The sequence below is a fragment of the Mastigoproctus giganteus genome, chromosome 3, assembly GCF_048544385.1.
Source record: "Mastigoproctus giganteus isolate SK-2022 chromosome 3, ASM4854438v1, whole genome shotgun sequence".
Taxonomy (NCBI): domain Eukaryota; kingdom Metazoa; phylum Arthropoda; class Arachnida; order Uropygi; family Thelyphonidae; genus Mastigoproctus; species Mastigoproctus giganteus.
Genome location: NC_143577.1, coordinates 125,457,370 through 125,470,626, shown reverse-complemented (window position 1 = coordinate 125,470,626; position 13,257 = coordinate 125,457,370). Strand labels below are relative to the sequence as shown.

The 13,257-nt window shown below is 39.6% G+C and overlaps 1 protein-coding gene across 1 annotated transcript in view; it reads left to right on the top strand.

Moving 5' to 3' along the window:
• The window catches only part of LOC150088258 (ferry endosomal RAB5 effector complex subunit 4-like), a 433,728-nt gene that overhangs the window by 268,749 nt on the left and 151,722 nt on the right, over positions 1 to 13,257 (top strand). Inside the window, exon 7 of the mRNA XM_090369407.1 lies at positions 9,571 to 9,676. Within this exon, the coding sequence (XP_090225533.1) occupies positions 9,571 to 9,676 (106 nt within the window). The remainder of the gene's footprint in view (positions 1 to 9,570; positions 9,677 to 13,257) is intronic.

Here is a 13,257-nt window from a genome sequence, read left to right as displayed (position 1 = left end):
GTACCTCTGAAAAACAAAAGAACTGTACAGGCTCCATTGCAACAATTACAAATGCAGTCTGGAGACTAAAGAGGATATCCTTAGCCTCACCATACAGTTGTGTATTCTTACCTCTTATAACATATGTTGCAGATAACTAGTTTAAGAGAGTGTGCAAAACTTCTCTTGGGAGAAATCTGGAATCTGCAGAGGACTATTCTCTGCCTGCAGAACTGATTCCCCTACCCAGCACTTCTGGTACTTAATGGATACCTTCCATTGGATCTAGAGTATGAGTAACCTTTTCTTATTCATACTGTGTAAGAAATGGCTACTGTGTAGTCATTATATTCTGAGAAGGTGAAGTATATTTCTGTACTTAATCTCCTCAGTATGCAATGGCTCACTTCATTTCCCACTTTGATACTAATGCTATGGAAGGGAAGGCATAATGAATGAGCTTGACTGTCTGTTTTTTCCCTCTGCTATAGTTATAAAAACCAAAACATAGCAATCTTTATAGGCGCCTCCTTAGCCAGATGGGAAGGAGCAGCAGTGCGTAGCACACGCTTCTTGATTAGACTGGGGTTCGAGCCCATCACCACCAAATACGGAAGATGCGGAAAGGTCAGGGAATGACTCCCGCATATCCCGGAGCAATATGGCCTTAGTTGCTAATGCTCCTAAAAAAAAAAAAAAAAACCAAACAAAAAACCAAATAGCAATCTTTATTATTTATGAGAAACTGGATTTCTGTACAGTGCATTATTAAATGAAAATGTCATGTAAACAGATAAAGACTGCCTTGTTATAATAATTATGCTTATAGAACAAAAGGGCTAATTCATTTTTTCTTATCCATTGTGAAAGTATATTTTTCTCCCCTCTTAATATTCTGATTACATTTGCTGTGACTGTTTATTTCATTTGTTCACATTTAAGAAATTGAACTGTTATTTACATTTTAAACTACTACACTATTGTTTAGTCATTATAAATGGCAGATAAATAAGTTTAGTTGTTAGTGCTTAAATATTCATTGAAATGTGCTTTTTCTAAATCTGCGAAATCACTAATATACCTCTCTAAAATCTGGCCATCTCTCAATCCCTAAGTGTGCTGGATTTTAAATAGTTTATTGAATTTTAAAAAGTTCTCATGGATTACATTTTTATTATTATAATTATATTATTTCTGCTTGATTGGGGGGGGGGGTTCCAACCCATGACAGGTACTGTTACCAAGTACACAGCGTGGTTGTTATGTCTCTTGTTACTATTTGTCAAGAATCTCTGACTATCCTACAGGTGTTCAGGATTGTGACTTTATGGAGTTCCTTTTAGGTGTTCTCTGGGAGACCTGTTGTTGCTAGGATGTTGTGTAGGGTTGACACCATACAGGTGGTTGGATGTTGTGTAGGGTTGACACGATAATCGGGATGGTCATTACTTGTTGCATATGCCACATTTCTTTGATCTGTCTTAGGTTCATGTACTTCCTGATCTTTTCCTCATGGGTTTTCTGGAGGTTGCCGGTGTTGGGCACCGCTATGTCAATCAGATAGGTAGCAATTTTCTTCTTGTCCACAAGGGTTATGTCTGGTCTGTTGTGCGGGATTTTCTTGTCCATTATTATAGTATGGTCCCAGTACAGCTTGTGGGTTGGTGTCTCTAATACTGCCTGGGATTTGTACCTGTAATGCAGTACACTTTCTTTGATCAACTGGTATTTCCTTGCCAGCTTCTGATGTATTATCCTGGCTAACTGGTCACGTCTACGAGTGTACTCTGTCCGGGTGATCACCTTGCATCCCATGGTGATGTGTTGGATCATTTCTGAGGCCAGGTGGCATCGTCGTCACGTGTCACTGTGGGCCCCTTAGCAATATATTATTGATTGTTCCTGGTGTTGATTGCTTGGTCTTGGATGGCAAGCATGAATTCTTCATTCTCGGGGAGGAGCATTCTTCTTGTGAGCAATGCAATGGAAGCTATTTTATCTAGGTGGTCATGATGGCGATCATTGTAGTGTCTGCCCTGGAGTGTCTTCTTTGCCTATCTTTCCTACTTCGTTCATGCTGTCTGGGCAGGAGGGGACTCTTTGCTTAGGTTGAGTGGGGTATGTTGCTTGTCTGTCTTTCTTATGGCCCGGTAGAGTGCTGCTGTGTTTTTCTGGAAGTAATCCTTCAGGATTACTATTACTGTTTTCTGTTGCTCAGTGAGGTCTATCAAGCCCCTTCCTCCCTCTTTCTGGGCTATTGGCAATCTCTCCAAGGCTAACAGTGTGGTGGCATTGGCAGCTCTTGGTCATCATTTTCTTTTTCTTTCTTGGGATTTACTCTAGGTCGGTAGCACTGGGACTGCATAGGTATTTATGGCTTTAACTGTACAGGCAATCCTCATATAACACGGTACTTCTACAACACGGTTTCACTCTAACACAATTGATAAATTGCAGCAATCCTCGCACAACACGGCACTTCTACAACAAGGTTTCGCTCTAATACATTTCAGAATTGCTGGAAATCTTGCATAACATGGCATTTTTGAGCTTTTGTGCTGGGAGAACCCTGCTATTATATTCTATGTAATTTTCAACATTTATTTCCTTTTTGTGAATCCCCTCTGTTGACTCACTAGTTTTTTTTTTTATTTTTTTTATGTGAACCCCAAACACGAGAGGTATTAGAACCTATAGTACTTAGTACTGTGCTTGGGTTGGAGGTTGAGAAGATAAAAGAAGATATTTGTTGACATTGGACTTGAACTTCTGTAGACTGTAATTTTCAGGAAATATGTATGAAGGAAGGTTGTTCCAGAAAACGGCAGTTGAATGAATAAATGAGGAAGATGAAAAGTTGGTTCTGTGGGTTTGAAGTTGGACAGTAAATGGATGTTGGCTGGTGGCGGCACGTGTTCAGATTGTTTTGAAAGAGAGAATGCGAGTTATAGAAGCCAATTCAGAAGAACAGTGCCCATAGAAGTATCTGTAGAAGAGGCATGCAGCAGAAACAGTACGTCTACGAGAAAGCAAGTGGAGAGACTCTGTTAGAGATGAATCATTAATTAACTGCCCTCTTCTGAATGGAATCAAGAAGCCTGAGAGAGGTTTTGGGGGCACCACCCCAGATGTGGAAACAATATTTCATGGCAGGGTGGATTTGCGATTTATACAGACTGAGCAGCTGTTTGGAAGAAAAGTAATGCCGAGAGCAAAAGAAAAAACCAAGTTTTATAGATGCAGAGGAAGCAATATTTGTAATGTGCTTGTGCCAAGAGAGATTAGAAGTCGGGGTAATCCCCAAAAGAGATATATCATTTTGCCTAGAAATCGGAGTGTCACTAAAGATAAGCATAGTAGCAGAAGAATCCTTTTTGCGAGATATAAGACAAGACTGAGTTTTAGAAGGGATGAAATCAACTAAGTTGTCTTTACCCCCACTGGAGAATTACCTGAAGATCGGCATTTATGGAATTGGTAGCAGATTTTCGAGAAGTTGAAGCTGATTGAGCAGGACAAGGTTTCTCAAAATGGAAAGTGGAATGCAGTGTGCTATCATCGGAAAAACTATGGATAGGACTTCCAGTTAATGGAAGAAGGTCATTAATATACAAGAGGAAAAGAGTGGGGGGAAAGAACTGAACCTTGGGGGACACCGGCATTACTGGAGAAGTTAGAAGAAAGAGCCACCTACCATCACCCTCAGTGAGTGATCAGAGAGAAAACTGGATAACCAATTACTAAAAACAGTTGGCAAACCATAAGATGGAAGCTTGTTTAGAAGACCTTTATGCCAAACATGATCGAAAGACTTTGAGATGTCAAGAGCAACTACTTGTGTTTCACCGAACTTTTCCATTGAATTAGTCCATAAATGGGTAACATAAGCCAGAATATCACCAGTGGATCAACACTGACGGAATCCATCCTGGCGATCGTTGATCAGACGGAAGGTTTCTAGATAGTTTAAGAGTTTACGGTTACTTGATTTCTCCATTACTTTAGAAAGAGGAGAAGTAATTGCAATGGGACGATATTTGGTTGGGAGGGATTTGTTGTCCTTTTTAGGAACTGGCTGGATATGAGCAAATTTCCAAGCAGAAGGAAAAACACCTTGGGAATAAGAAAGTGAAAAAAGGCGGCAAAGAATAGGAGTAAGTTCAGGAGCACAGGTTTTGAGAACAAGTGGAGAAATACCGTCAGGACCTGGAGCTTTCTTAGTATCGGGATTCATCCAAATCCTTCTGATATCCTTTTGATGGAAGACCACAGGAGGCATTGAATGGGAGCGTGTTGGGAATGGTGGGAGGTGTTTTACCAAGATCATTGATACATGAGTTGGAAGAAAAATGGGATGCTAGCAGGTCAGCTTTATCCTTGGCTGAAGTGACAAGAGAACCATCTGGTTTGGACAGAGATGGGAGCAGAGATGGGCAAACGTTGCGGCCAATAGCTTTGGCAAGAGACCAGAATGATCGGCTACCATTAGGGCAAGAAGCAAGTTTTCTACTCTTAGCCTGTTCAAACTCTAGTTTGTACTGATTAATAACTGCTTTGGTGTAGGCAGAAAATGAAGCTGGAGAATTAGAAACAAGCCAATTACGATATGCAACATTCTTCTCTTGAACAGCCTTAGCACATTTATTGGAAAACCAAGGTTTAGATAAAGGACGAGATTTTAAAGTGCAGTGTGGGATAAAGGATTCCATTCCTGAAAGAATAATTCCACTGACAAGATCTGAGCAAACGTTGACATCAGAAGTTTTGAAACAGTAATCCGACCATGGAAAAGAAGAAAAGAAGTCTCGCAGGTCATCCCATTTTGCATTCTTGTAATGCCAAAGACCACAAGGTTTGGAATAGCCATGAGATAAAGGTTCCATTGGAGAAGAGACAATCACCAAGTTGTGATCTGAAGTGCTTAAAGAACCTCTCACTTCGACTATGTACTTAGAAGGGTTGTTTGTGAGAAAAAGATCAAGGGTATTGGCTGTATGATTAGGATTGTCCGGTATTCTTGTACGTAAATGAACAATCTGTACTAGGTCATTAGTAATTGCAAAAGCCTCAGCATCTCGACCTGCTGGGTCGGTGTGACTAGAAAACGGAAGCCAGCTGGAGTTGTGAACATTAAAATCACCAAGGAAAATTACCTCGCTGTTAGGAAAGTTGGACTGGTGAAAGTCAAGTTGCAAAGAGAGGAAGTCAAAGAGCTCCAAGTGATTAGTGGAGTTGGGAGAATGGTAGAGACAACAGATGAATTTGACACCATGAGGTAGAGAGATTTTAAGCCAGAGAAGATCAAAGAGAGGAGATTCCAAATTGCCAAGTCTCTGACAGGGAATATCAGAACGGACATATGCACAAGTACCATCTTTTAGGCAAAAGGAATCATACAGCAAATAATTTGGGCATCTAAGATGAGCAGTAGTTGAATCAACTGATAACTGAGATTCTGTCAGAAAAAGTACATGGGGTTCGGCAGACTGCAAGTGGAAATCGACATCGTTGAGATTAGAATCGAAACCACGTATATTTGTGAAATGAATTAGGAAGTGCTTGGAAGGTTTAGATCTTTTCACAGATAAGCTTGCTCTATTAGTTTGACAATTCATGGTGTATTCGAGAGTAAGAAAAAGTGGGTGGGACATGCTGTATGAAGTAATGAAATTTTTGGATATGACGTACACGTGGTAAGAATATACCCAGATCCTTGACATAACGTGGCCTCGACAATGCTCCCTGCATACACACTACTCGGACTCCCTCCAGTCACTATCTGGCAGAGTAGAGGTAGCAACATTATACACTAGCTGATCCGGAAGCCTCCTAGAGAGTTGCCAATAGGTTCGGTCCAGTATACTAACTAGCGGCCGGCCTGCGAACACCGTTTTAGAGCCCTTGAAATGTAAGGAATATTGGATCTCGCCACGACGTTCATCATAACCTCAGAAGTCATCAATCATACTGCATGATGGAAGAGATAGGGAAGGGTTGACCTGAACTTAGCTCTAGAGACTAAACATGGGTTCCACCACTTCAAGCCTCCAATAAGCAAAGTGGTTATATTTCATCGGTTGATGAGAGTCATCTACCACCTAGTACTGCCTGATAACATGGAGGGGCAGCGTTCCTCCATGTGGTGTGGGCTCCAACCTCGACCCTTGCTTACGTTGGTTCACACCTGAGTGGTCACCCACCATCGTGAAGGTGCAAGCAGAGGATTTGGCTGTCACAGACCGTCCAGACTACGCCAAAATTGGGTCCACTTGACTTGAGTGTCACCCGAATATCAGTTCCATCAGCGTTTTAGACTCCCAGGTAGCAAGTACAGCTTGTCTGTGTCTGGCATATCTGAGAGAATACCTGTGACAACCTCAAGGACCAACATAAGTTGTTATTGCCTTCGTGATATTTTTCTAAAACACATTTCTGGAGGTCACTACCATGAAACAGTAAAAACAATTTGCACTTTCCGTTTTATTGGTCTTTTCTGTTAGTGTAATCAATTATAAACAGGTAGTAAATTCGATCTTCTTGCATTTGTTATGGTACTGATCACTGGAATTCTAGTAGTACTAGTAGTGGCATGTGATGCAAGGAAGCAAATGTATGAGCTTATGCAGCATCAGCCAAAAAAAAAAAAAAAAAAAAAATCACACCATTCCCTCCAAATGCCTGTCCAGTTCCTCCTTAAATTTATTCAACCTATCAACTTCCACAACGACAGATGGAAGTTTATTCCAGCAATTAACCACCCTCTGGCTAAAGGCAAATTTCCGCACATCTATTCTACATCTGTCTTTTCTTAATTTGAATTTATGCCCCCTTAGGTTCGTAATCTGAACAAGTGGAAGGATCCCATCAGAATTCAGCGTGCTGAACCCATTCAAGGCCTTATACACCTCAATCAGATCACCACGTAGGTGCCTAGTCTCCAGCCACTGCAATTTGCAGAACTTAAGCCTCTCGTGGTAAGAGGATCCCTTCATTCCCCTCACCAATCTTGTTGCCCTTCCCTGTACATGCTCAAGTAAATCGACATCCTTCCTAAAATGAGGCCTCCAGACCTGTACGCAGTACTCAAGGCGTGGCCTGACCATTGCCTTATACAAAGGGATAATCACCTCCTTTTCCCTGATAGCAAAATTCCTATATATCATTGACAAAACCCCATGACCTGCCCTGGCAGCCTGTCTGCATTGCTCAGAAAACTTCATATCGGACTGCACAATTACTCCCAGGTCTTTTTCATTTTCTACCACCTTAAGTGTAGTACCACACAGTTGGTACATTTCTATGGGGTTACTTCTACCCATATGCAGTACTTTGCATTTGTCAAGGTTAAACTTCAGTTGCCACTTCTTAGCCCATTTGCCCAAATTATCTAGATTCTGTTGCAGTAGCACACTGCCATTACTGTCATTAACAACCCTGCCAACCTTTGTATCATCTGCAAACTTCGACACTAAGCCTGATATACCTTCATCAATATCATTGATAAATATACAAAACAACAGTGGACCCAACACCGAACCCTGTGGGACTCCACTAATAACATTAGTCCAAGAAGAGCAGCACCCATTGATTACCACCCTCTGTCTTCTCGCACTTAACCATCCTTTTATCCATTGTAGCAACTTTCCCTTAATACCATTCTGCTCCAATTTGTACAATAGTCTTCCATGCGCAACAGTGTCAAAAGCTTTCCTGAAATCCAAACACATGATATATTAAAATTATTCTTTGCATCCAGTTCCTTTGTAACCACATCATAATATCCTATCAAATTTGTCAGACAAGACTTTCCCTTAACAAACCCATGCTGTGCCTGAATTATTGCTGCAGTCTTGTCTAGATGATCCTGCAATGTATCTTTAACCAGCGACTCTATTATTTTACCCGGAACAGAAGTTAAACTAACTGGAAAACTTCTGTGAGTTTTCACATTATTATGGTGAAATGTGTTTCCCCTTCCACGAAATATTCAATCATATAAAAAACATAAATAAATGCTCCGTAACTCATTACTCCGTATCTCTATTGTGCATATCATGTTTGTTGCTACTTGTGTGTATCATGTTCTTTTATTAAATGAACTTATGTCATAAATATCACAGTTTGTAAGGTAAGACATTTGTTCATTTATTACTAATTAAGTTACTACCATTATAAAAATAACATTAAAATATTAAGTTATTAATATTATAAAAATTAAGTTTCTGATTATTATTAAAAAATGGTGTATTTTTGTTAGCTTTTGGAACGTAACCCCCTTTTTGTACTGGTTCTTAGTCCCGTATAACACGGTTTCGCCATTACATGAGATTTTGTAGGAACCAAATTACCGTATTATACAAGGTATTCCCTCTGTTCAGCTTTGCTTTGAGCAGGGTTCTGAGTCGCTGATGGTATTTTTTTGTCAAGCAGGCCTTGATTTCCTTTTGCTCTAACTGCTGAGCCGGCATCATTCCCCAGGTATTTGTAGGGCTCCCCCGCTCTCCCTCTGTCATGGTTACGATCTCTTTACCAGTCTGCAGCTGGTAGTTTCGGCCAACTAATTTCCCCTGATGCAATCTGTGGGTCTTGCATTTGTCTACAACAAATTCAATCCTGATATATTTGCTGAATTCTTCAGTGATTTGGAATAGTTGCTTCTTAGTTGCCATGTAGAGCATGATGCCATCCATGTACATCAGGGGGGTGAGGGTGTACAGGTTTTTCCTTCCTTCCTTTGAGATTATATCCATACTTGCTGCTGTTGAGCACAGCAGATAGCAGGTTGAGTGCTATACAGAACCACAGTAGTCTCAGGACATCTCCCTGAAAGATTCCTCTCCTGATGGGGATCGACCTTAATGGTGGTACTCCATTATGCCATCATTGCTTCTAGGCAGTTTGTTACTGTCAGATTGACTTTGTAGATCTTCAGTATATCTGTTAGCCAGCTATGAAGCACGGAGTCAAAGGACTTGCAGTAATCAATAAAGGCCATGTACAGATTGTGGGACTTTAGGGCTTCTCTGTAACTTCAGCATCTATGGTTAATTGCTCCTTTCATCCTTTGCATCTGCTTGCATCCTTTCTGCTGTTCGGCCATTATGTTCTGGCTCTCCAAGTGGTCTGATGTCTTCTTGGTTATGCAGCTGGTCAGGCTCTTGTACATTGTTGGCCTGTGTTTTGCCTGATTTCTTTATGTTGGTCTTTTGGTTCAGATATGTGATTCCTTGAGTGAGAAACTTGAGGATTGTCTCTGGGTACCTTATAATTTGGGTGAACTGCTCTGTTAGGTGCAGAGCAGGTATTATTATTAGTCTGTCATGAAATAGGAAAGTTTTCTTGAAAAGTTAGTCCAAATTTTGTTGAATATATAGTTATGTGACATTGACTGTTATTTATGATATCAGTCAAGTTATGACAGTTTATATAGCTTTATTTGCCTATACATTGCAAAATCTTTATCATTCTTTTAGTTAAAATTGTTTTAAATTAAATATTTGCGAGATATATTGTTGACAGGATATGTGGTTATTATTAGTTTTGGTATCTGTTCATTATTTTGGAAAATCTTTTTTTTTTTTTTTTTTTCAGTTGGATCCACCTAACTCAAGAATGCTTTATATGAAATGTGCTAGTGTAGGATTCCTTTTTGAACATGCATGGACACTGTCATCAACTCAACAAGGACGTTACTTACGTATCCTTATACTTAATTTGCATATCGTAGTCTAAAATGCAGTGGGTGTTGCCTTTATATATGCTTCTCATCTCTTTTTAACCAAGCAGCAGTAGTCATGTGGATCTCACAGATGCCTCTCCAAAATAATGATCCCACATTATGATTTAATTAATGATTAAAAATCCATAATATTTTGTAGTTTTCTAACTGTAGTCAGACTTGTACTACGGTAGTTTATTTTTTAAGTGGTTTCTGTAGAGCAATTAAATGTGAGCTCCTGTCAGGTGCTGTGCAACCAACTGACTATTTTTATTAAGACTGAGGTGGGGACTGTTACGCACCAATGATTTACGAAGTTTCAAATTACATTTGTTTATAAAAATATGAAGTTTACTTTCCTTTTCTCTCCTGCTGTTAAGTGAATATCTACAGTTTCACACAAGGTGTTTGTAAAAGATTTTTTATTGCTCTCTCATAAATAAAAAGGGAAAAATTAAAGATTGATATTCACTCAAGGTGGGCACTACTCTTTGGGAAGCAAGATATGTGCATTTCAATTTTGTATACTCTGAAGCACACCAAATTCAAAATAAATGCTAAAAAAACAAAAAATTTTAAATCGAAGGGAATAATAGTAATAATAGTATCTAATATATAAATGTTTTTTTTTATATTTTTAGAAATATATAATTGCTTAAAAATTTTGCATGCTTAGCCATTCTCTGAATGGAAGTGTTATAATTTGTGTGCAACCTTTTTCATTTTCAGCAGAAAAATTTTTTTATTTTTTATTTTTTTAAACATAATGTGATACCCAGCATATTTTCAATACGTTTGCCAGAAATAAAAAATAAACAGTTAGACACCTCTCAGGTACCATTCAACTGTTTGTAACGAACTTGAATATGACTGGTTAAACTAATCAAAATTTGATGGTCCTGTCAGAAATGGTAAGGCTCCGGGAAACTGTATGGTTAACCACTTCTCTGTTTGTAATGTGACCACATTGAATATGTTGTTTTGATTTTTATAAATTGTTAAAAATCAGAAATCTAGTGAAGAATTTAAGAACGTCTCTTTTTTTGTTGTTATTGTTTTTTTTGTTTATATTTATCATAAGTACATAGAATGTACTTATGATAAATATTAATTGCTTTTGAACTGGAGAGAAATGCGACTGGGCCCCGAGTGCCAAGCGATTTTCTTCGTGCGAATATATAGTGCTCTCCCAAAGTGTTATAGGTTCAATTCTTTTCTAGCGTCACTGTTCTTTTGTTTACTTGAAGAAGTTCGGTACTTTAAAGGACAAAAGTAAGAACCGAGAGAGGAAATCTACCTTTCTTTTTTATTCTATATATTCATTAATAACCCTTTATTTACTTCAACAACCGCTTGGTCACTGGTGGCACCGCTCCTGCCTCCACGTGGCGGGGCCGGTAACCTGGGAGATAAGACAACCCCCGGGGCTAAAAGGAGCAGAGATGGAAACAAGTGACTTTCCACGCTTAGAGCCGAAGAGCTTTCAAGCAAATGACATTCATGACACTGACCATGACTTCTCTCTATCGAAGAGAATGAAGAAAGACATTGGCAGACAGGAATTACCAGCATTCCTGATTATACATTCTCTGTCAACACAACCTGTGGGCAAGCTTTCCCCCTTTATCATTCAGAGATGCCTCGAACATGCCACAGGTTCACCAAAAATGGTGAAACGTCTCCAATCTGTAGATTTATTAATAGAGACCACCAATTCTCGACACTCTGAACTATTATTAAGTCTGACATCCTTGAGTGGAATCCCAGTTCACACCACATAACACCCTCAATTCTTCAAAGGAGTGATCACTGAATGGGATCTATTAAACGTTCCTGAAGATGAAATAGCCCAGGAACTTAAAGAACAAAAAAGTCACTCAGGCAAAGAGGATCATGATCCGAAAAGATGGCAGTTTAGTTCCTACCCGGAGTATAATTTTAACTTTCAGTTCTCCAAACCTACCAGCTTCAGTCAAGGCAGGATATTTAAACTGTCGCGTTCAGCCATATATTCCGAACCCCCTAAGATGTTTTAAATGCCAGAAATTTGGCCATTCCCAGACAGCACGCCGTGGAGATGCAACATGTGCAAACTGTGGGTGTAAAACTCACACACAAACAGAATGTAAGGCACCAACCCCAGTGTCCAAATTGCAGGGGCAGCCATCCGGCATACTCCAAAGACTGTGACCTCTGGAAGTTGGGGAAAAAGATACAAAAGTATAAAGTTAAAATAAAGTTTCCTACCAAGAGGCAAGAAAACAAGTAAGATTAAATAATCCAAAATGCACTTATGCCTCTGCTACTTATAGTCACCAGTCAGTAGCATGTCAGACAGAAGTGTCCATCCCTCCAGATACATCGATCTCAGACTGGGCTCAATCAGTCCTCTCGGTCCAACATCCATCAAAGGCAGTCGATCAGTGCAGTAATATGCCACTGACAGTTTCATCCCAGAGACTTCCCCATTGTCAAGCAGCGGAAAAATTAGATCCAGTTGAGGTGAAGCAATCTCACCCCTCAAGCATGGACACCGATGATACCACCAACTCAGAAGATCTGCTTGAAATACATGCAGATGTATTTCAAGCAGATATGGAAGAAGGCAATGACTCAAGATGCCCAAATTTTTCAAGAAAATAAAAATCAAAACATGACAGATATAAACATGCCTCTCACAAAAAGCAAACAGACCCCTCTTCTGCTCACAAAACCAAATAATGGAACAAATCATACAATGGAATTGCAGAGGTTTTCGCAGCAATATTGATGATATCTATGAACTAATTACCTCCACGTGCTGCCATATGCTTGCAAGAGAAAGAAATCTGACAACAAAAATATCTGTTTCAGTCAAAAACTATACTATCTTCAGAAAAGATCGATCTGAAACTAACAGCCCCCATGGAGGAGTAGCTATACTAGTGGAATCAGGAGTCCCCTCCAGGCACATTCCATTACAAACACCATTAGAAGCTGTTGCTACCCGTATAGTAATCGGTATCACACTGACACTAGCCTCAATTTATCTTCCGCCTAATCAATCATGTACAATTCAGCAACTGTTAAATCTGATTTCTCAATTACCACCTCCTATTTGTTTACTAGGAGATTTTAATGGGCATCATCCATTATGGGGATCTCTGGTTTCAGACGGACGTGGTGAACTCATTGAAATGTTACCTGACCGAGAAAATTTGACACTATTGAAGAATGGCTTACCGACATATATCCCTTTTCCTACTGGGTCAACCAGTGCAATAGATCTCTCAATTTGCTCTCCGATCCTCTTCCCAACTATAGAGTGGGCAATACATGACAATCCTCTAAATAGTGACCACTATCTGCTGATCTGTAGTATTTAAACCACCCATTCCAAACAAACTGAAACAAAAACAAAATGGAAATTTTCCAATGCAAACTGGACGAAATTTACCAGTCATGTATCTTTTGATGATGACACCATAGTCTTCTGCTGTTGACACTGTCACCGATCATATCACAATGCAGATACTAACAGCAGCAAAAGCCGCCTTCCCACAGTCTCAAATAAGATACCA